Here is a 24,113-nt window from a genome sequence, read left to right as displayed (position 1 = left end):
AATAAAAATACCCGCTCAGTAGAGAGCAAAATTTTGAGAAAGCATTTGTTCTATAGGAATTAGCACTATTGGAAAATCATGAAAAATATGTCATTTCAAATTATAAACAAGTACCTTTGTACTAAGTCTATCAGGTACTAAGTCAAAGAAAAAAATCAACTATTTTATTAAGGAAAAAACCTAGTCAGCCAAACTAGATCATTTAGCTACCCATAATCATTCTAATTAGATTTAGTTAAATTAGCAGGATTATTACCTGTTTTGAATTTATTCACTTTATTGCATTATTTTCATTCCTTTTTATTACCATATATGATCGTAATTTCACTACCTAGTAAATAATCACTCCCCGCAATTTTTAATCTTAAATTGGATAACAACTTTATTACTTCTTATTAAGATTATAGCACTTTTTAAATATTTACTTTGTTTGTTTATTTATTTGGCTGCATTGGGTCTTAGTTGCAGCACACAGGATCTAGTTTCCTGGCCAGGGATTGAACTCATGTCTCCAGCATTGGGAGCTGTAGTCTCAGCCACTGGACCACCAAGAAAGTCTCAATTATAGCACTTTAAAAAAAAAAATTTTTTTTTATTTTGTACTGGGGTCTAGTCAACTAATGTTGTGATAGTTTCGGTGAACAGCGAAGGAACTCAGCCATACATAAACATGTATCCATTCTCCCCCAAACAGCCCTCCCATCCAAGCTGCCATGTAACATATAGCACTTTCAAATGAACACATTTAACACCTAATGGCTTGGGCAATATCTACCCATAGAAAAAAACTTTTTAATACCTGGGTTGCCAGTGTCCTTGATGAACTGAGTGGCTTCAGGGCTGATGAAGCAGATGTGGTCAGAGCAGTCATGGAGTTGACTGTTGACAAAGTGCTCAAAGGCAGACCCAGTAATACGGTCACTGAGCCAGCTTGGAGGATCAGTAGTGAGACGTCTGACAGCCTCAGTAGACTATACATATAACTCAACACTACCGGAACTATCTGGTACTGACTAGAGCCACTCAGAAATTCCAGAAGCTGCCTTGGGCCTACCACCCCAACCAACCTGAAAGCTGAAGATGGGTCTCAAGGTAAATAAGTCTAAAAGCTAAACTTCGAATTAGCCTGTGTACATGAATTTATGCTTCATTCTGTGTTTTCCCTCATACCTTTCAGTGTATGTGTATAAACCAAATGGATTAAATGTTTTAAAATATTTGGATACATTTTTTGTTTATTTTTTGGAGGACAATTGTTCTATAATATTGCGTTGGCCTCTGCCACACATCCACATAAATGAGCCACAGGTGAAAACAGATCTATAATGTATTCAAACTGTGATTGTACATATATATAAAAAGTATTAAATAAATAGATTTAGATAAAGAACAATCAAGTTACCTGTGAAATTATTAAGAGAGTATTACTCCAAATCATGAAATCATGCCGTATTATTATTGGTTTTCTGCTTCTGAGTAAACATTTTCACTTCTTTTACTCCTTATTTTCTCTCCTTTCCTCTCTTCTCCCACCTCTCTTCTCTCCTCTCCTCCCCTCCTCCTTTTCCTTCCTTCCCTTCCTCCCTACTTCATTTCTCTTTTTTCCTTCTCTCCCCTTCCTTCTTTCATAAAACACATAGTGAGTCCATGCTATGCACCCAACCTTGTGTTAACTATGGAGACATGTGGAAACATAAGCAAGACGCACCTGATCTCCCCTGAATTTTTAAGTTGGAAGACTTAGATGGAAAATTAGAGAACAAAGTAAGAGATTACAACAGTATTAAATAACATTAATAATAATAACAAGCAAGCGTTTTCTATGTGTCAATGCTGTTCTAATTGTTTTAATTGCATTTTCTAATTTAGCCTCGTGACAATCCTTTGAAGCTAGTAGAACTGCTTCCCCTCTTCTACAGAAAGTGAAACTGAAGCCCTGAGAAAGTTAAATAACTTGGCCAGAGATGCAGAGCTAGTAAGTGATGGGAAGTATGATTCAAATGCAGGAAGGCAGACTCTAGAACCTGTAGTCTTAACCACTAAATTGTACTACACGCTGAAGAAGTTCTTTGGTCGACAAGAAGGGAATAAATTAAAAAGCTTAGTTGGTTTATTTTTTACCATGAAGTCTTTTTTTTAATATATATGTATTTTGTGCTTTTTATAAACAATTTTGACCTACTTTAGCAGGGAACATTTCATCTTGATGTGGTTACTGTGAGTTGTCTTACTAAGTTTTAGTTCACATTTATCTTTTAGGATATAGAATCTGGTTCTGTTTGAAAATATGCTCCAAATTTTGATTACAGGACTAGAAGATATTTTGGCTACAAACTAGATTGATCAAATAAATGTTCCAAATAAATGGCTTTTCAATTGGGTTTGGCAAAGGATATGTGTGTAGTGAAGATAAATTTCATGTTTAAGCAATGGTAGAGTGTTCCCTTAGGAGAAGATGTTTAATATTGCACAACTACCATCTCCTGTGGCAATTTTGAGATTAAATAAGAGGATCTTTCAGTTTGGAAACGGATGTGCTATCACAGCTACAGCTTTATCTAAGGTTCATATTTCAAATTCTAAAGATGATGCTTCAGTTGCTCTGTGTGTGTATTATATATGTTTCAAGTGGTTTCTAATTTTTTCACGTGTAAATGTGCCAAATAATCCTAGAGGGGAAAAAAGGGTTCTTTGTATATTTTGGATAACATTTATTTATCAGATGTGTCTTATGCAAATATTTTCTCTGTCTGCAGCTTGTCTTCTCATTCTCTTGCCTTTCATAGGGCACAGGTTTCCTTTTAAAGAGGTTCAGTTTATGAATTATTTCCTTTATAGATTGTGCCTTTGGTATGATATCTAAAACGTCATCTCCATACCCAAAGTCAGTATCATTTTCTCCTGTTATCTCTTGAAATTTTATAGTTTTACATTTTACATTTAGGTCAGTGATTCATTTTTAGAAAACTTGTCTAGGTTTGTTTTTTTTTTTTTTAACATGTTCCAGTACCATTTATTGAAAAGACTGTCTTTACTCCATTGTCAACCATTAGTTGACTTTATATATGTGGGTCTGTTTCTGGAGTCTCGTCTCTGCTCCACTGATTTGTTCATCATTCTTTCACTAATCTCATTCTGTCTTGATTACTGTACTATAGTAAGTATAGTAAGCTTTATAGTAAGTCTTGAAGTCAGCCTTCTGACTCTGTTCTTTACTCTTGATTTGGTTACCCTGGGGGTTTTGCTTCTCCACACAAACTTTAGAATCAGTTTTTTCATATTTTGTATGACTGGATTTTTAAATTCTTTTGTCTATCTAGAATTCAAGTAAGTGAATAGAAAGATCTACTCCATTGGCTCTTTTTTTCAACTGGAAGATAATTTCACTACAATATTGTGTTGATTTCTGTCTACTGGTTCTTATGGTATAGATATTCTTTGCCTTTATTGATCTTAATAATAATAATTTTAATTTAATTAATTATTTCTGACTAATTATGAGAGGATATGATTGTATATCCAGAAAAACTGACCTAGTGAAAAGAATGAATATATAAACTTATTATTAAAAAAAGAATAATTTGAAAGACATGTAAGTAGAACTGCAAGGGCATTTCAAAGAGATTGTTGCAAACTTGGCCCCAGACTGTTAAAAATGGCTTCCTGAGGGGGAAATGGGAATTGGGGTTTAGTGGTCACAGAGTTTCTATTTGGAGCAATAAAAATGTTTTAGAAATAGATAGTGGTGATGGTTGCACAATATTATAAATGTTATTAATGCCATTGTGTTATACACATTAAAATTGTTAAAATGTTAAAGTTTTATGTTATATTTGATCACAGTTTTTACAATTAATAATTGTAAAACCAATTGTAACCCAAAATTATTGAATTATGTATTTTAAATGAGTGAGTAGTATGTTATACGAGTTATACCCCAATAAAATTTTTTGCCCTCTTGAAGAATGAATGGCTTCACAGAGCTGATGACATATAGTTCTCAAAAGATAAGAAGAAGATTACCACATAGAGAAGAGAAAAAAAGGCTTTTTAAAGAGAGCTATTTCTTGCACTGAGATTTTTATCTTTGCAGAAAAGGAGTATCTTTACTACGTATCTCTAAACTGTGGCCATAAGTCCAGAAACATTAACCTTTCATCAAGAACAATTCTTTGAGTCAAGAAGGCAATTAGTGTCAAAAAAGAAAAGAAAAAAGATCAAAAAGTCTAATCTAAATATTTAAAGGACTTGGAGGAGCTCAGGGGAACAAACTAATAAGGAGAATCAGCCATCTTGGTTTCCTTCTTTCTGACAATCAGTTCAGTTCAGTCGCTCAGTCGTGTCCAACTCTTTGCGACCCCATGAATCGCAGCACGCCAGGCCTCCCTGTCCATCACCAACTCCCGGAGTTCACTGAGACTCACCTCCAATGAGTCGGTGATGCCATCCAACCATCTCATCCTCTGTCGTCCCCTTCTCCTTCTCTTCCAAATTGTTTTCTAGAACATGTGTATTTTTGACATTCTCACCAGCAATGAAAGTGCCATGTCTTTACCAGCAGTTGAAATTGCAGGGTTTTCATTTTTTGTATTTTTTTTTTTGCCATTCTAGTAAGTACATAGGGTCAGCTCATCAGAGTTTTAATTTGGATGTCTTTAGTGCCAAATCACATGGATTATATATTTTTATTTTGCTTAGTTGCCATCCATTATATCTTTTTGGTGAAGGATCTATTCAAGTTTGGGGGCCTAATTTTTAATTGAATTATTTGCTTTCTTACTGTTGAATTTTGAGAGTTTTTTTTATACAATTGTCCCATGGACAATGTGGAGGTTGGGGGACCAACTCTCCACACAGTCAAAAATCCGAGTATAACTTATAGTCAGCTATATTTACACTATGTGTCAGGTATACTAGAAGTATAACTCATAGTCATTTACAAACAGTAAATGCAACTCCTCCATACACTTGATTCCACATCCATGGATTCAATCAGCGGCAGATCCTGTAGAACTGGCATGTTTATTGTTGAAAACAATCCACATGTAAGTGGACCTGTGCTGTTCAAACTCATGTTATTCAAGTGTTCACTGTATTTTATAGGTACAAGTGCTTTGTTGAATGTATAATTTGCAAATATTTTCTCCCATTCCATTCCTTGTCATTTCATTCTCTCAACAGTACTTTTGGAAAGAAAAATGTTTTAACTTTGATGAAGTCCCATATTATTATTTTTTTAATTTTATGGATCATGTTTTTAGCCTTATATCTAAGAAATCTGACTAACCACAGGAGGTTAAGATAATTTGCTTCCTTAAAACTTTTATGGGTTTAACACTTTATGATCCACTTGAGTTAATTTTTGTATAATTTGTGAGGTTTAGGTTGATATTCATTTTATTACCATACAGATGGCTGATGATTCTAACCACATTATAAAACTATCATTTTTCCATTGAACTTCCTTTCTACATCCCTCAAAAGTCAAGTCACCTTATTTGTGTGGCTACATTCCTGGACTTTCTATTCTGTTTTACTCACCTTTATGGTCTATTCCTTCATTAATTCTGTACTGTATCAACTACTGTATCTTTATAATGAGTCTTGAATTATTTTAGTGTGGCCTCCAACTAAAACTTGCTTTGTCTGTGCTACTTCCTTTGCTTTTCCATATAAATTTTAGAATTATCTTATCTAGATCAACAAAAATTCCTGTGAAGATTTTGTTTCAAATCATGTTAAATCTATAGTTTGATGACAGTTATATTGAGTCTTCCAATCCATGAACACTGTATGAACATTTTTATGTATATAATATTTTTTCAGTATTTTAAAGTTTCAGACTATAGATTCTGCCCTATTATGATTTTATCTCAGGATTTCATTTTTTAATCTCTTGTAAATGGCATTATGTGGATTGATGCTTTTGAACTGTGGTGTTGGAGAAGACTCTTGAGAGTCTCTTGGACTGCAAGGAGATCCAACCAGTCCATCCTAAAGGAGATCAGTCCTGAATATTCATTGGAAGGACTGATGCTGAAGCTGAAACTAATACTTTGGCCACCTGATGCAAAGAGCTGACTCATTTGAAAAGACCCTGATGCTGGGGAAGATTGAAGGCAGGAGGAGAAAGGGACGACAGAGGATGAGATGGTTGGATGGCATCCCGACTCAGTGGACATGGGTTTGAGTGGACTCCAGGAGTTGGTGATGGAGAGGGAGGCCTGGCGTGCTGCGGTTCATGGGGTCACAAAGAGTCGGACATGACTGAGTGACTGAACTGAACTGAAATAGCATTATGTGGGTTTTTATATCTGATTTTTCATTGCTAAAATTATGGTATATAGAAAAAAACTGAATTTTGTGTTACCCTTATAGCCTATGACGTTGATAAAATTACATAATAGTTCTGGGAGCATTTTTGTCGGTTCTTCAGGATTTTCTATGTAGACAATCAAGTCACCTGGGACAAATAGGGCAAATAGGTTCAGTTCTATCTCCTCATTTCCAATGTATATGTGCTTTACTTCCTTTTTCTTCTCTTGCTACAATGGCTAGCCCTTCCAGTATGATGTTAAACAGAAGTGGTGAAAATGGACATCCTTGCCTTCTTTACAGTCTCAGGGATTAAGAATCCTTTTCACCATTAAGAATTATGTTAGCTCTATATTTGCTATGGATGTACTTTAATGGGTTAAAGAGGTTCTCTTTCATTCCTAGCTTGCTCAAGGTTTTGTCATAAATGACATGTGAATCTTATCAAATTTTTTCTGTATAAATTGATATGATCAAGTATTTTTTTCTTCTGTAGCCTGTTGACATGGTTGAATATTTTGATTGATTTTTAAAAACATTAAACCAGCAATTGTATTCCTGGGATAAAATCCAGTTAGTTATGGTATATTAGTCTTTTTATATATTGCTAGATTTGATTTGTTAATATTTTGTTGAGGATATTTGCACCTGTGTTCATAAAGCATATTGGTCTGTTATTTTATTTCCTTGTACTCTTTGGTTTGGGCATCAGTGTAATGTTGGCCTAATAACATAATTTAGGAATTTTCCTTTCTCTTCTATCCTTTAGAAAAAGAGACTGTGTAAAATTAGTGTTCTTTATTTTTTAAGTATGTGATAGAATTTTACCATGTAAAATGACTATCTGGGCCTAGATATTTCTATTTTAGAAGAGTTTTAACTATTCAGAACGTCTATTTATTCTTGGTGACTTTTGGTAGTTTATGGTCATTAAGGTATTCATCCATTTTATCTAAGTTGTCAAATTTACATTCACAGAGTAGCTTGTGGTTTTCTATTATTATCTTTAATGTCTGTAATTTCCTTAATAATGTCTCTTTTGCCAATTCTGATATTGGTTATTTATGCCTACTCTTTCTTTTTTCAATATCAGTTTGGCTAAAGTTTGATCAATTCTATTAATCATTTTAAAGAACCAACTTTTGTTCTATTGATTTTCCCCATTGTATTTGTTTCCAATTTTAATGATTTCTACTGTAATATTCATTATTTCCTTATTTCTGCTTTCTCTTTCTTGTTCTTTAGGGTGGAAATTAGATTATTGATTTGGTAACTTTCTTCTTTTTTAAAATAACCACTTAATTTATAAATGAGTTATACATGAAAGAAAAAAAGAACAAATTCAAAAGTATAGTTGTTGACTCCTGCATTGCTCTTCTTTCATGTATAAATTTCACTCTACTGCCTTAGCTCTACTAGAAACACAACAAATATTAATGTTATATTGCCATTTTTGTTTAGTTCAAAATGTTCTCTCATGTCCCTTGAAGCTTATTCTTTGATTCATGGATTATGCAGAATTGTGTCACTTAATTTCCAAATGCTGAGAGATTTACCAGTTATTGTTCTGTTACTGATTTCCAGTATAATTTCATTATGGTCAGAGAACAAACTTTGTGTAATTTCAGTCACTTTAAAGTCTATTAAGGTTTATTTTATGACTTTAGATATGTTCTATCTTGGTGAATGTTTTATGTGCACTGAAAATATATATTCTGCTATTGCTGGGTGAAATGTTCTATAAATGTCAAACAGATTCAGTTAATTGTATTCTTTAGTTCTTCTATATTTTTGCTGACTGTTTTAGATTCCTAGGGCTGCCATTACAAATTGTCACTAATTTGGTGGCTTAAAACAACATAAATGTATTCTCTCACAGTTATGGAGGCCAGAATTCTAAAATCAAGATGTCAACAGATATGATTCCTTCTAGGGGTTCTGAAGGAGCGTATACTCCATGCCTCTCTCCTCGCTTCTGGTGGATGCTGGCAGTCCTTGGTATTCTTGGCCTACAGAAGCATCACTGCCATCTCTGCCATCAGATTCACCTTCTCCTTGTGCATCTTCTACCTTCTTCTCTTTTAAAAAGACACTTGTCATGGGCTTTAGGGTCCACCCAGGATGATTGCATCTCAAGAGTAAAATCAAAGATGCAATTAAAGTTGCCAATCAGCTGACCTTAAAATAGGGAATACTGAATTATATTGAATTATCTAGGTGGGCCAAATGTAACAAGGGTCCTCAAAAGTAAAATAGGGGAAAAAAAAATAAAGGAGGAAGGCAAAGGAGGGAGGACCAGACAGCTGGCTAAGAAGAACTTGGCCCAAAGTTGCTGGCTTTCACTGATGGAGGAGCCAAGAAAAGCAGACAAATTCTAGAAGCTAGAGAAGGCAAGGGCATGTACTCTCCCACAGAGTGTCCAGAAAGGTGTACATACTGCCAACACCTTGACTTTAGCCCAGTTGAACCTCATTCTGGAATTTTGACCTCAAGAAACCTAACATAAAATACATTTGTATCATGTAAGCCACCAAGTTGGTGCCAATATGTCAGAGCAGCGGTTATAATACAATTATAACTACTGTCTTAAAGTTTTTGATAACTTCAACAGCTATGTGTCTAAGAGTTAGTAACTTTGTTTATTCTCCTGAAAGTTATAGCTTTCCTGGTTCCTCATATGCTAAATCGTTTTGGCTCAGATACTGGATATTTTAACTATTGTGCTATGAGGTTCGGGTCTTGTTAAACCCTAAAGATAATATTGATTTTTTTTTTTTAACCAGGCAATCAAACCTAGTTAGGGTAAACCCATAACTTCCAACCTACCTTTTACAAGCCCTAGTTTCAAGGTCCGTTCAGCTCTGTAAGCCTTTGCCTGTACTGTTTGAATCTGTCCCATGCATCTAACATCCAGTGGCCACCCTGGGACCTGGGCAATGTCCAGCCTGTAGTTCAATTCCCCCAAGCCTTTAGCATGCTATTTAAGGTAAGAGTGACTCAGGCTAACCTCTGCTTTGCGGGATAACCTTTTGAGCTTTGTCTTCTCTGCCCACTCTATGGAATCCCTACTTTTGGCCCTTCAGCCAGGCAAATGGGGCAAGAAGAAGGTTTCGTAGCCTGCATGAGAAACTTAACATGTTTCCCTATAACTCCTGTAGCACCCAAATCAGGCAGGAGCATTTGAACAAGGCCCGGGTGGCTCAGTAGTAAAGAATCTGCCTGACAGGCAGGAGATGTGGGTTTGATCCCTGAGTCTGGGAGATCTCCTTGAGTAGGAAAATGGCATTCCAGCATTTTTGCCTGGGAAATCCCATGGACAAAGGAGCCTTGGGGGGCTACCGTCCATGGACTCACAAAGAACTGGACACATCTTAGCTAGTAAACAACAACAATAACAACTGATAAAGGCAATCTAAGTACCTCATGAGGATCTACTCTTAAGGGATATACAGTTCGGGCAAGATTCAGGTTGTAATGAGATGTTTAATCTGAACAGTAGTATAGCAGTGAGCGAACAAAAACTATTTTTAGACAACTGTAAATTCACACATATGTAATAATTACAATAGAATAAAGTAAATAAAAATACAATAGAATAAAATAAATACAAAAAAATAAGAATAACAGAGAGACCTCATGTATCCTTTACCCAGTTTCAACAATAGCACCTTGTAAAACTGTAGTAAAATATCACAACCAGCATAATGACACTGAATATAATCAAGATTGGGCTCCCCTGGTGGCTCAGATATTAAAGAACCTGCCTGCAACACAGGAGACCTAGGTTGGATCCCTGGTCAGGAAGATCCCCTGGAGAAGGGAATGGCTAACAACTCCAGTATTCTTGCCTGAAGAATTGATGGACAGAGGAGCCTGTCAGGCTACAGTCATAGGGTCACAAAGAGTAGGACATGACTGAGAGACTAACACTCAGATAATCAAGATACAGAATATTTCCATCACCATTTGCCTCCTTCATATAGCCCTTTTTAGTCACACTTAGTCCCTCCCATTCCCACCCCTTCTTAATCCATTATCCTTTGTTCTCTCTTCCTCCATTGTTTGAAGAATATTATGTAGTGAAATCACATAATATATGAGCCATAAATATGAGCTAGGGAAAACAATTTTGTGCCTGACCCTTAAAATGAGTCCTAGAAAGGGGAATATCTCTTTAAGATAGTAGTAGTAGGGTGGGGATCAGGATTCAGTGCTCAATTTCTCCTACCCAGTTGCCTCATTCCTTTGACAACCTGTTTCAAAGATACTTATTTCAAATATAAATATTAGGGATATATATATATTTTTTCAAGTGTATATTAGAGATAAATATAGAGTAAATACAAATGCATATTAAATATAAATACTTAATTTAAATGCATTTATATTTCCCATATATAGGCCCTAATACATACTGTATTTTTCAGAAGACTCTAAGATCTTCTGAAAGATTTTAGAGTCGTCTAAGATATGTCTAACCAAATTTCACTAATATCACTACATAATCCTCCTATCATCCATCATGTTCTAATGATTGGTAGCTTCTATTCAACTCATTGACTGAAAATTTTGAAGAAATTGGCTTATATAGTCTTCATCATTAAAAATCCTGATAACCTCAAAGCAGCCCTCAACATCCAGGAGGCAACTCCTCCAATAACTGAATTTTTTTGTTCCTAAACTTTAAAAATCTAAAAAAGTCATCAGAGACTTCCTGGTGGTCCAGTGGCTAAGACTCCTTTCTCCCAATGCAGGGGTGTGGATTCAATCCCTGGTCAGGGAATTAAATCCAAGATCCTACATGCCACAACAAAGACTTGGTATAGCCAAATAAGTACTTTTTTTTTTTTAATTCTTATTTTTAAAAAAAGATCCAGGGCTTCCCTGGTGGTTCAGTGGTAAAGAATCCACCTGCCAATGCAGGAGACACGGGTTTGATCCCTATTCCAGGAAGATCCCACATGCCACAGGGCAGCTTAGCCCATGCGCCACAACTAAGCCTGTGCCCTAGAGCCCAGGGACCTGCAGCTACTGAGCCCTGAAATCCACATGTCCCAGAGCCCATGCTCAGCAAGAAGAAGAGAAGCCATCATGATGAGAAGCCTATGTACTGCAACTAGATAGCAGCCCCCACTCACCTCAGCTAGAGAAAAGCCCACACAGTAACAAAAACCCAGTACAGCCAAAAATAAATTAATTAATTAATTAAAAAAATTTTAATCCAAATAAATTTTTTAAGTAGTCATATAGCAATTCAACTTTCTGTTACCCTTCCCTACTTAATTGGACCCACATTTTTTTCCTCTGCTTCCTATTTATTTCTGTTAACTTCTTTCCATAAGAATTTAAATGTATTCACGTATCTCCCATATTATACAAAGAACTGCTATACTGAAACTTCTGCTTATTCCCTAAACCTACCCAGTTAAACTTCTCGGGAGTTCTTGTCAGTCTCTTTCTGTCCTCCCACTCACTTCACAGACCAGTGCTCTTTTTGTTCCTTGGGGTAATAGCTTTAGCAACATTTTTTTTTTCTTTTCTTAAATTTGTATTGCGGTATAGTAGATTTACATTGTGTTAGTTTCAGGTGTACAGAAAAGTGAATCAGTTATACATATACATATAACCAGAGCTGACTCATTTGAAAAGACCCTAATGATGGGAAAGATTGAGGGCGGGAGGAGAAGGGGACGACAAAGGATGAGATGGCTGGAAGGCATCACCAACTCAATGGACATGAGTTTGGGTAAACTCCAGGAGTTGGTGATGGACAGGGAGGCCTGGCGTGCTGCGGTTCATGGGGTTGCAAAGAGTCGGACATGACTGAGCGACTGAACTGAACTGAACTCTTTCTTAGATTCTTTTCCCATATAGGCCATTACAGAGTATTGAGTAGAGTTCCTTGTGCTGTATAGTAGGCCCTTTCTTTTTCACTCTGTAGCTCACCCAAGGAATTGTCACCCACATCAATAAGCTAAGCTGCCATTTATATTCTGCTGCTGCTGCTGCTAAGTCGCTTCAATCGTGTCCAACTCTGTGCGACCCATTAGACAGCAGCCCATCAGTCTCCCCCGTCCCTGGGGATTCTCCAGGCAAGAACACTGCAGTGGGTTGCCATTTCCTTCTCCAATGCATGAAAGTGAAAAGTGAAAGGGAAGTCGCTCAGTTGTATCTGACTCTTAGCGACCCCATGGACTGCAGCCTACCAGGCTCCTCCATCCATGGGATTTGCCAGGCAAGAGTACTGAAGTGGGGAGCCACTAAATCCATTTTTCTAAACCACATCTTTCTTAGCTTCAGCTTTGTATATTCAAGTCTACTGAAGCAACTTCTCCATTTAGATGACCTAAAAGCACCTCCAACATAGACTGTTCCTATCTAAACTTGTCTTTTTTCTTCCAAAACTATTTCTCTTACTCTATTCTATACTTCAACGAATGGCATCACCAGCCAGGCAGTTGTACATATCTGGAAAAATTCCTACTTAATTCCACATCCTCACCCCCGCCCCACAGTCAATTTATTCCTGTCAATTATAACTCAAATTCTTTGACTTTTTTCCATCCTCATTGTTATACCTTATTTCAGGTCACCATTATATCTCACCAAGACCACTGAGCAGTCCTTATTTTGTAATTTAAAGAAATTTATTTGTTAAGCACCTACTATGTGCCAACCACTGTAATGGGCACTTGGGATATACCAACAAATAAATAATGATAAAAATCCTTCTCTTATGGAGGTCACCTTACAGCAGGCCAAGAGAGACAATAATCAATAAACAGAGTACATAAGTAAATTATATAGTATTTTAGAAAGTGAAAAGTATTATCATTATTTTTAAAGTCAGAGTAAGGGAAATGCTAAGTGGTGGGGTGGGGGTCATTTCTAGTGCTAAATAAAGACGACATTTGAGCAAAGACCTGAAGGCAGAGCACTAGCTACATGAAAACTTGGAGGAAGAATAAGCAGAGGAATCAGCCAGTGCAAGAATACCTAGATCCTTTTTTATGAAAGGTCCTAAATCTTTTCATAAAAAAGCCTGACTAAGACACTGAGCCAGGAAGTCTGAACCCTGCCATGTTTCCCCTAAAGTTGGGAGCATGGCATTTTTCTTTTAGAAATACAATCTCAGGATCTTGAACACAAAGATTATGTCCTATATTTCTGTATCCCTAATACCCAGTTCAGCTCTGACACACAATCTATACCCAACAAAGGTTTGTTGAATGAATGATTGGATCAGGCTGAGACTGGAGGCAGAGAAATTAATGAGGGGACTATTTCAACACCATAGATGAGAAATGACAAAGGACTTGACTAAATCAAGACTCTGGGGATGGAGATAAAAGGATAGATATGAGAGAAACAGGAGGTAGAATTTAGGAGATTCGTGACTGATTGCTTGTGCAGAGAGTATTGGTTTAGTTGACTAATGGGCTGAGGCAACACAGGAGACATAGGAGAAAGTGCAGAGAATTTGTTTCCATATGATTCTGTTTTGCCAAGGAGGGAGGCGAGGAAGAAGATAACCTCTGTGTGCTTTTCTCTGTGTTGGTAACACTAGTGAAACTGAGGTAGAGATAACCGAGGAATGAATTCAAGAGTGAGGCACAGAAAAGATCTCAGATCTGGAAATACAAAGGCAGTGATTCTCAAGCTTCAGTGAGTGTGAGAATCAGCTGGGGGACTTGTTGAAACTTTATCATTTTGTTCATTTTTATTGGGGTACAGTTGATTTACAATGTTGTATTTGTTTTCTGGTCTAAAGTAAAGTGATTCAGTTATTTATTTATATATATATATATTCTTTTTCAGATTCTTTTTCATTATAGGTTATTACAAGATATTGAATAAAGTTCCCTGTTCTATACAGTAGGTCCTGTTGTTTTTCTATTTGGCGGGGGGTGGAGGGGGGAGGGCTGTGCTGCACAGCATGTGGTATCTTTAGCTCCCCAAGCAGAAATCAGTTCCCTGCTGTGGAATCAGAGTCTGAACCACTGGATCACCAAGGTCCCTCTATTTTGTATACAGTAGTGTGTATCTGTTAATCCTAAACTCCTAATTTACCCCTCTCCCATCCCTACTTTCCCTTTAGTAACCATAAGATTGTTTTCCAAGTCTGTGAGTCTATTTCTGTTCTGAAAATAACCTCACTTGTATCATTTATTATATTCCATAAATAAGTGATATCATACAACATTTGTCTTTCTCTGACTTGCTGAAGTGAACTTAGTATGATAAACTCTAGGTCCATCCATGTTGCTGCAAATGGCATTATTTCATTCTTTTACATGGCTGAGTAATATCCCACTGAGTATGTATTCCACATCTTCTTTATCCATTCCTCTGTTGATGGACACTTAGGTTGCTTCCATGTCTTGGCTGTTGTAAACAGTGCTGTTATGAACATTGGTGTACTTGTATCTTTTCGATTAGATTTTTCAAAACTTCATTTTAGGCTCAAGTCCAGAGATTTGTTTTTAGCAGCTTCGGAGTAGGGCTCAGGAATCTGCATTTTACACACACATGCACAAACATGGGCATTTCAGTGCAGATTGTCCGGGCCTCACTTTAAGAAACACAAATATTTGTGGATGGGACCTGAACATATGAATTAAAGGGTACAAGCATGAACAAGAAGAAGATTGATGGAAGAAATCTAGAAGACACATATTTACAGAGAGGGTTCACAGAGAGGAAGTTTCTGAGCTGTGGTTTGAGAGCTCTACAGTTTACCAGTTTCCATCATTGTCTGAACATCCTAGATTCGTGGTCCTTCTCATTTGGAGGTGAGGGTCTGTATTAGACCAAGGTGGAATAGATAACTTTGAAAAGAAGCTGGGCTCAAATTTAGAAGACACTTGAATGGTTAAGGAGTTGATCTCTTCAGCACTGCCTTCTGAAAGCCATTGGTGAAAGTTTTTGATCAGGACAAGAAGATGATGAAAACAGAATTTTTGAAAGATCAGATTTGTACTGAATGGTTGAGAAGAGGAAAAAGTAAAGCAAAATCAGTTCTTAAAAAGACTGAGGAAAAGGAAAGTCAAGAAATATGAACTCAACTATGTAAAGAATTGCGACAGAACACGCAGAAGTGCCGCGGAGAGGAGCTACCCCACGCCCAAGGTCAGGGGCGGCGACCGAGAGCACCAGGCTGTGCGGGTACAGGAGGGCCGAGAGGAACTACTCCAAGTTCAAGGTCAGGAGGGGCAACATCATCCAAAGTAAAGAGCAGCTATGAAGAGATACCCCACGTCCAAGGTAAGAGAAATCCAAGTAAGACGGTAGGTGTTGCAAGAGGGCATCAGAGGGCAGACCTGAAACCATAATCACAGAAAACTAGCCAATCTGATCACACAGACCACAGCCTTGTCTAACTTAATGAAACCAAGCCATGCCATATGGGGCCACTAAAGATGGAGGGGTCATAGTGGAGAGGTCTGACAGAATGTGGTCCACTGGAGAAGGGAATGGCAAACCACTTCAGTATTCTTGCCTTGAGAACCCCATGAACAGTATGAAAAGGCAAAATGATAGGATACTGAAAGAGGAACTCCCCAGGTCAGTAGGTGCCCAATATGCTACTGGAGATCAATGGAGAAATAACTCCAGAAAGAATGAAGGGATGGAGCCAAAGCAAAAACAATACCCAGTTGTGGATGTGACTGGTGATAGAAGCAAGGTCCAATGCTGTAAAGAGCAATATTGCATAGGAACCTGGAATGTTAGGTCCATGAATCAAGGCAAATTGGAAGTGGTCAAACAGGAGAGATGGCAAGAGCGAATGTTGACATTCTAGGAATCAGTGGCTAAAATGGACTGGAATGGGTGAATTTAACTCAGATGACTATTATATCTACTACTGTGGGCAGGAATCCCTTAGAAGAAATGGAGTAGCCATCATGCTCAACAAAAGAGTCCAAAATGCAGTACTTGGATGCAATCTCAAAAACGACAGAATGATCTCTGTTCATTTCAAAGGCAAGCCATTCAATATCATGATGATCCAAGCCTATGCCCCAAGCAGTAAAGCTGAAGAAGCTGAAGTTGAACGGTTCCGTGAAGACATACAAGACCTTTTAGAACTAACAACCAAAAAAGATGTCCTTTTCATTATAGGGGACTGGAATGCAAAAGTAGGAAGTCAAGAAACACCTGGAGTAACAGGCAAATTTGGCCTTGGAGTACGGAATGAAGCAGGGCAAAGGATAACAGAGTTTTGCCAAGAGAACGCACTGGTCATAGCAAACACCCTATTTCAACAACACAAGAGAAAACTCTACACATGGACATCACCAGATGATCAACACCAAAATCAGATTGATTATATTCTTTGCAGCCAAAGATGGAGAAGCTCTATACAGTCAGCAAAAACAAGACCAGGAGCTGACTGTGGCTCAGATCATGAACTCCTTATTGCCAAATTCAGACTGAAATTGAAGAAAGTAGGGAAAACAACTAGACCATTCAGGTATGACCTAAATCAAATCCCTTATGATTATACAGTGGAAGTGAGAAATAGATTTAAGGGACTAGATCTGATAGACAGAGTACCTGAAGAACTATGGACAGAGATTCGTGACATTGTACAGAAGACAGGGATCAAGACCATCCCCATGGAAAAGAAATGCAAAAAAGAAAATGGCTGTCTGAGGAGGCCTTACAAATAGCTGTGAAAAGAAGAGAAGTGAAAAGCAAAGGAGAAAAGAAAAGATATAAGCATCTGAATGCAGAGTTCCAAAGAATAGCAAGGATAGATAAGAAAGCCTTCCTCATCAACCAGTGCAAAGAAATAGAGGAAAACAACAGAATGAGAAAGACTAGAGACCTCTTCAAGAAAAATAGAGATACCAAGGGAACATTTCATGCAAAGATGGGCTCAATAAAGGACAGAAATGGTAGGGACCTAACAGAAGCAGAAGATATTAAGAAGAGGTGGCAAGAATACACAGAAGAACTGTACAAAAAAGATCTTCACGACCCAGATAATCACGATGATGTGATCACTCACCTGGAGCCAGACATCCTGGAATGTGAAGTCAAGTGGGCCTTAGAAAGCATCACTACAAACAAAGCTAGTGGAGGTAAGGAATTCCAGTTGAGCTATTTCAAATCCTGAAAGATGATGTTGTGAAAGTGCTACACTCAATATGCCAGCAAATTTGGAAAACTCAGCAGTGGCCACGGGACTGGAAAAGGTCAGTTTTCATTCCAATCCCAAAGAAAGGCAATGCCAAAGAATGCTCAAACTACCGCACAATTGCACTCATCTCCCACGCTAGTAAAGTAATGCTCAAAATTCTCCAAGCCAGGCTTCAGCAATATGTGAACTGTGAACTTCCAGATGTTCAAGCTGGAATTTAGATAAGGCAGAGGGACCAGAGATCAAATTGCCAACATCCGCTGGATCATTGAAAAAGCAAGAGAGTTCCAGAAAAGCATCTATTTCTGCTTTATTGACTATGCCAAAGCCTTTGACTGTGTGGATCATAATAAACTGTGGAAAATTCTGAAAGAGATGGGAATACCAGATCACCTGACCTGCCTCTTGAGAAACCTATATGCAGGTCAGGTGGCAACAGTTAGAACTGGACATGGAACAACAGACTGGTTCCAAATAGGAAAAAGAGTACGTCAAAGCTGTATATTATCACCCTGCTTATTTAACTTATATGCAGAGTACATCATGAGAAACGCTGGGCTGGAAGAAGCACAAGCTGGAATCAAGATTGCCGGGAGAAATATCAATAACCTCAGATATGCAGATGACCCCACCCTTATGGCAGAAAGTAAAGAGGAACTGAAAAGCCTCTTGAAGAAAGTGAAAGAGGAGAGTGAAAAAATTGGCTTAAAGCTCAACATTCAGAAAACTAAAATATGACATCTGGTCCCATCTGTTCATGGGAAATAGATGGGGAAACAGTGGAAACAATGTCAGACTTTATTTTTTGGGGCTCCAAAATCACTGTAGGTGGTGATTGCAGCCATGAAATTAAAAGATGCTTACTCCTTGGAAGGAAAGTTATGACCAACCTAGATGTCATATTCAAAAGCAGAGACATTGTTTTGCCAACAAAGGTCCATCTAGGCAAGGCTATGGTTCTTCCAGTGGTCATGTATGGATGTGAGAGTTGGACTGTGAAGAAAGCTGAGTGCCAAAGAATTGATGCTTTTGAACTGTGGTGTTGGAGAAGACTCTTGAGAGTCCATTGGACTGCAAGGAGATCCAACCAGTCCATCCTAAAGGAGACTAGTCCTGGGTGTTCATTGGAAGGACTGATGCTGAGGCTGAAACTCCAGTACTTTGGCCACCTCATGCAAAAAGTTGACTCATTGGAAAAGACCCTGATGCTGGGAGGGATTGGGGGCAGGAGGAAAAGGGGACGACAGAGGATGAGATGGCTGGATGGCATCACCAACTCGATGCACATGAGTTTGGATGAATTCTGGGAGTTGGTGATGGACAGGGAGGTCTGGCATGCTGTGATTCATGGGGTCGGAAAGAGTCGAACACAAGTGAGTGACTGAACTGAACTGATGTAAAGAATTGGAAAAAAAAAAAAAAAAAACTGAAAAAGTCAAGGGCTGACACGGAGATAATTGGATTGGAGGCTCCGAGGCCAAGGTTGGAGAAAACGCTTAGGCAGGATGGTTAGCAGTGCCAAACACTACATAGAGGCTGCAATCTACCTGCCACTCAAAAAATAATAATAATAGAATGCATATTGTTAAAGGAATTACTGCTGAAAAAGATGACCCGGAGATGGTACAGGGAGGGAGGTGGGAGGGGGGTTCAGGATGAGGAACACGTGTACGCCCGTAGCGGATTCACGTTGATGTGTGGCAGAACCAATACAATATTGTAAAGTGAAAAAAAAAAAAGGATCCTCTCACCCACATCTATTGCTAAGATTACATGCTTTTAACATTTAATTCTTGCATTAATCCCAGTGAACTTTCCAACATTCCATTGTGATCTTTTCTGAAATTCTGAAAAAGGAAACAATACCTACCTTTGTATGGTCTTTGAGAGAGAAGAAAATGACCCAGAAAGCTAATACAAACATCCACATCAGCAGTAACTTATGAACTATGGCATTTGGAAACAAAGTGAGGAGCCTATAAGAGAGGACAGGAAAAATAATCACATGTTGAATCAAATAAACATGACATTGCTCTGCATACCTAGCTTCCTCCTCAGTACTTTTCCAGAATAGGTTATGTTCTAGACAGCTGCCCTCTTCTGGGTTTCCAGGATGTTCCATCGTAGGTTCTATTAGAAATCAGAAACAGTTGTCCTCCCCAAAGAAAAGAACTGAACTGGGTGAAGCAGGAAAGAACTCTTGGTTCCTAACTCTCAGATGAACTTTTCCATTTGAGTCATATCAGGGGTCTCGCATTAATGGCTCAGCAGTTGTTGCAGCAGCAGCAGCAGGTGTAGTAATGTTTTACAGCTGTTTACCCTAAGAAACAGGGTTTTTTGTTTTTTTTTTCTGGTGCCCTCTAATGAATTCTGGTCTCTAAATCTCTCTCAGACACACACATATGCATGCACGCACACACATACGTATATATGCATTATCTGGTATCCTGTCTCCCTGAAGGGGGTGTTACCCGCTTCAGGAGGCTTCCTTCTAAATCTCCCTTTTGCTTTCTTAGGCAGCTTATTTCCACCTCGGGTTTTTAATTGCCTCATGTTGAAGTAGTTGAGAAACATTGCCATAAAGGGCAAGGGTATATTCCTTAGAGGTCACTGTTGAGTGGCCAGAAATTTAGTTTGTTTTGCAAACACAGAATGCCAAAAGTATGTGGCAAAGAGCTAAATTACGGCAGCATTTCCCAAACTTCTTTTGCCTGAGACACACAGTAAGATCATATCAAATCTCATTTCAGGGCACACACACGTGTATACACATACACAACACAAGTTTCATAAACAATGCTTATTCTTATTGCATCCATTGTACTATGATATTTTCTAGTTATTATATTTATTCTATGTGACTATTTCATTTTAAAAGTATTTTTTTCATGCCCCAATAAAACTCATTTTTATCTCCTACAGGGTTGCACCATTTGAAAATCACTGATGGGTCTATGGTTCTTCCTCCTGTTTCTGCCATTAAACCTACAAATAAGAGTTGGACAGTACCTATGAATGAATGTCTTCTCCATCATATTCTCATATTCTCTCACAGAAATTGCAGCCGTCCAGACTCTCTTCAGATAAAGCAGTCTTTGCATTTATTTCGGGACTGGAGTTTGCCTATAAGCTTCATTGATCAAAAGCTGAAATGCCATTGGTGGCTCAAGTGTGACTCATAGGATCACAGCCCTGCCCCGCTCACTTCACAGAGCCAGAGAAAGAAGCCAGGAGGAGGAGGAAATTCATTTTAGAAAACAGACACATCTAATCCCAGCCCATGGTCACCTCTTATTGCAGTCTTCACTTTTTACGTATTTACATAATGAATTTCCCTTGCTTATGCCCTCATTTCCCTGTCACGTGGAATTAGTTACTTACACAATAGCAGAAGTATCTGAAAAACTGGAAAGAAGGAAAACAGCCTTTGACCACAGTTGCTGAATGACTAAAATTTGATTTGACTGGTTCTTCTCAACATTCAGGTTGTATTCTTTGTAAAGTCTTTCCCTTGCTCTAAGCAACTACATCGATTGAGCAATCCAACAATGATGATCTAGATTAAATCTCAGGCTGTAAAAGGAGGAGGCATAGGTCTAAATCCCACCATACCCTGCCTCTGTAACAGGATAGGGGAGCATCCAAAAGAGAAAATTCTATGGACAGAGTCCATAGAATGGACTCCATGCTAAAATTCTATTGGCAAAGATTCAGACACGTCTGAGCGACTGAGTATGCATGTACACTTGCATAAAGATAACTATAGAGATGAATATCTAGGTAGAGATGTGTATATAGGTGTTGTTCTTTAGGCACTAAGTCATGTCTGACTCCGCAACCCTATGGACTGTAGCCCACCAGGCTCCTCAGTCCATGGATTTCCTGGACAAGAATACTAGGGTGGCTTGCCATTTCCTTCTCCAGAAGATCTTCCCAAGCCAGGGGTTGAACCCAGGTCTCCTGCATTTGCAGGTGGATTCTTTACCAGTGAACCACCAGGGAAGCCCATATATAGATAGACATATGTTTATTTCACATACATACTATGATGTACACATAACATTTGTGTGTTTGCATCTGTATTAATCTATATATATAACTGTATGGCTATCAGGACTGTGATCACAGCATGTAGGAGACTGGCACAGAGATTGAGTAGATAATTTCTAAAGGATTATATTGAAAGAAAAGAGATCTAGATCCTGCCAATCCTTCCCTGCCCCTTCTAAGGCATATTTCTGACTATTGCCTTGTACTACTCAAATTCTGACATTGATAATAGTGGGTCCAGGATTCTTAAAGTAAACCCTAACAGCCTTCTCTCGTGTAGAAATAAGTGAAAACACTTGGCTCCCTAAATTTTTGATGATAAATGTATGCTCCGAGCCACAGCATAATTCCCACAGTCCCTTAGATAATAGCATAGTAAACAGACAAATGCTTTGTACCCCTAAAATATGTAATTAACTCATTTTGTTTATGTAAGAGTTGCTGAGCTAGTTGGGATAGTTACTACTACCCTGAGACACAGAGAGGATCTACAAAACTGGCCTGAGGTCACCTCATCAGCAACTGAGCTGCAGTTAGAGCTGAGGTGAGGCTAGCTGAGGCTAGCCTCTGAGCTGAGGCTAGAGCTCCCAGCCCTGGACTTGTGCAAGCCCGCACTCCACAGGAATGGGTGTGGTGGGTTCAGCGTGTGTCTCCACATCACAGAGACCAATTTGAAAGGAAATAAGTGTAATGAAGGAGAACTATTTTTGGTTGAAATAACAAAGCCTTGGCTTTTGCTTCTCAAATTAAAATTACTTTGCCCAATGGCAGGGACGGTATGAAGCCACATTCGAGGGGAAGAGGGTACTTATATACTTCAAAAGTACACTTTTCCTATAGTGTTAATTTTACTCAATGATTTGGTGGGTGAGGGAGGATTAAAAATATTTAATTGGAAAATAACTTAGACAATTTTGTCAATTTAAACTTTAGCATACCCCAAGGGAAATGCAACATTGGCATAAAAAGAAAAGATGGCCAAGGAATCTTACCCCCTTAGTGGGGTCTTTTTTACTCACATCCAGAAGCCCTGGAAGCTTAAATTCCCTTCTAGTCTGCTTTTGGAATACATTCACAGAGAAATTAGAGCTAAACGCAGAAAAACTCCCCTGGCACACACTCAGGAAACTATGCCAATGTGTCAGCATGTTGCCAGCACCCTGGTGGGAGAGGCGGCCTTGACCTCATAAACATAAACATCCAGACTGGCAACAGTGGGAGAAGGGGATGAACATTTGCCCTCGCCAGAACATTAAGAACCCATTCCTGGTATTTCCATCCATTTGGACAGACCTTAATGATTTTTTATAAAAAGGTACCCAGTCTCCTCAACTTCTTCCTGTTTGAGAAGGCCTGGCTTGGTGTGGTGCTGCCTAGACAACGTAGGTAAGCTTCTGTGATTCTGAGGTTCAGTATTAGAAAGGCCACTTACCTACAGATATAAGCCACCTTCTCCAATGCCAGATTTCTTATAAATAACAGTGAATTTGGGGGTGGGGCAATGTTTTCCATTTGCTTTTTTCTAATTCCTCAACTGTGTGCCGTCAATCACATGATGCTGATACATCTTCTCAGTTAATTCTTATTTTAATATTTATTTATTTCCTTGGCTGCACAGAGTTTTCTGAGGCACACCAGATCTTCCATCTTTGTTGCAGTATATGAGATATTTTTTAGTTGCGGCATGAGGGATCTTTAGCTGTGGCATGTGAACTCTCAGTTGAGGCATGTGAGATCTAGTTCCCTGATCAGAGATCAAACCCAGATCCCCTGAACTGGGAGAATGGAGTTTTAGCCACTGCACCACCAGCAAAGTTCCTTCATTTCATTCTTATAAACTTGGAGAGTTAGAAAGCATCATCCCCAATACATAGACAGAGAAACAAGGCTCAGAAAAATTAAATAACTTGCATTTTCTTGCATAAGCCCACGTCTAGGTCTGAGTCTAAACTCCAGGGAGGAGTATAAACTGTGGTCATGGATCATATCTGATCTGTGGCCTGTTTTTGTAAGTAAAGTGTTCCTTGGAAGACAGCCATTCCTATTTGCTTACATATTGTCTAGGACTGCTTTTCCCCTGAAACAGCAGATTTGAATAATTGTGATAGAGAGCATGTGATCCAAAAGGCTAAAATTTTTGCTATCTGGCCATTGACAGGAAAATTTGCCTTCGATATTGGGTCTAAGCAGTCTAATAACTTATTAGATTAGTAAGAGTGAAAAATCCAGGAGGCTACAGGAAGAAAAGGAGGGTGTACTCACTAAGAGGAGCAGTGAGGTGGCAGAGAAATTACAGCTAATGACAAGCTGTAATGTATGCCCATGGGTCTGATTCTCTAAAGTGATGAAAAGGGGAAGAAGATCACTGGATTGAAAAGGCAAGAAACTATGAGGGTTTAGATGTCAGATGTGTCATCCAGATGACTATTGAAAACACGTGGAATGAAAGCAAAATTTAGGATGGAAAGAAGGTCATGAACTCAATACTAAACTCAATTACAATGTAAGGGAAAGATTGATACATGGCAAATAAAGGAGGGTGTGATGGGTATTAGCAGAAGAGAATGATCCTCAAAAATGAGGGGGAATTCTACAGAAGAAA

General features: G+C 38.4%; 1 protein-coding gene and 1 long non-coding RNA gene across 2 annotated transcripts in view; one reads left to right on the top strand and one right to left on the bottom strand.

Moving 5' to 3' along the window:
• The window catches only part of LOC129628011 (NXPE family member 2-like), a 32,541-nt gene extending 11,697 nt beyond the window's left edge, over positions 1-20,844 (bottom strand). Inside the window, exons 1-2 of the mRNA XM_055547425.1 lie at positions 20,471-20,844; positions 19,332-19,437 (exon numbers count right to left, since the gene is read on the bottom strand). Coding sequence (XP_055403400.1) covers positions 19,332-19,437; positions 20,471-20,562 — 198 coding nt within the window. The 5' untranslated portion in view covers positions 20,563-20,844. The remainder of the gene's footprint in view (positions 1-19,331; positions 19,438-20,470) is intronic.
• On the top strand, positions 784-14,186 carry LOC129628012 (uncharacterized). The gene is made up of 3 exons (XR_008702687.1): positions 784-1,092; positions 1,870-1,975; positions 14,134-14,186. It is a non-coding gene; the product is annotated as an uncharacterized LOC129628012 (long non-coding RNA).
• Positions 20,845-24,113: the final 3,269 nt, after the last annotated feature.

Source organism: Bubalus kerabau, chromosome 15 (assembly GCF_029407905.1).
Source record: "Bubalus kerabau isolate K-KA32 ecotype Philippines breed swamp buffalo chromosome 15, PCC_UOA_SB_1v2, whole genome shotgun sequence".
Classification (NCBI taxonomy): Eukaryota; Metazoa; Chordata; class Mammalia; order Artiodactyla; family Bovidae; genus Bubalus; species Bubalus kerabau.
This window is presented reverse-complemented; position numbering and strand designations above follow the sequence as displayed.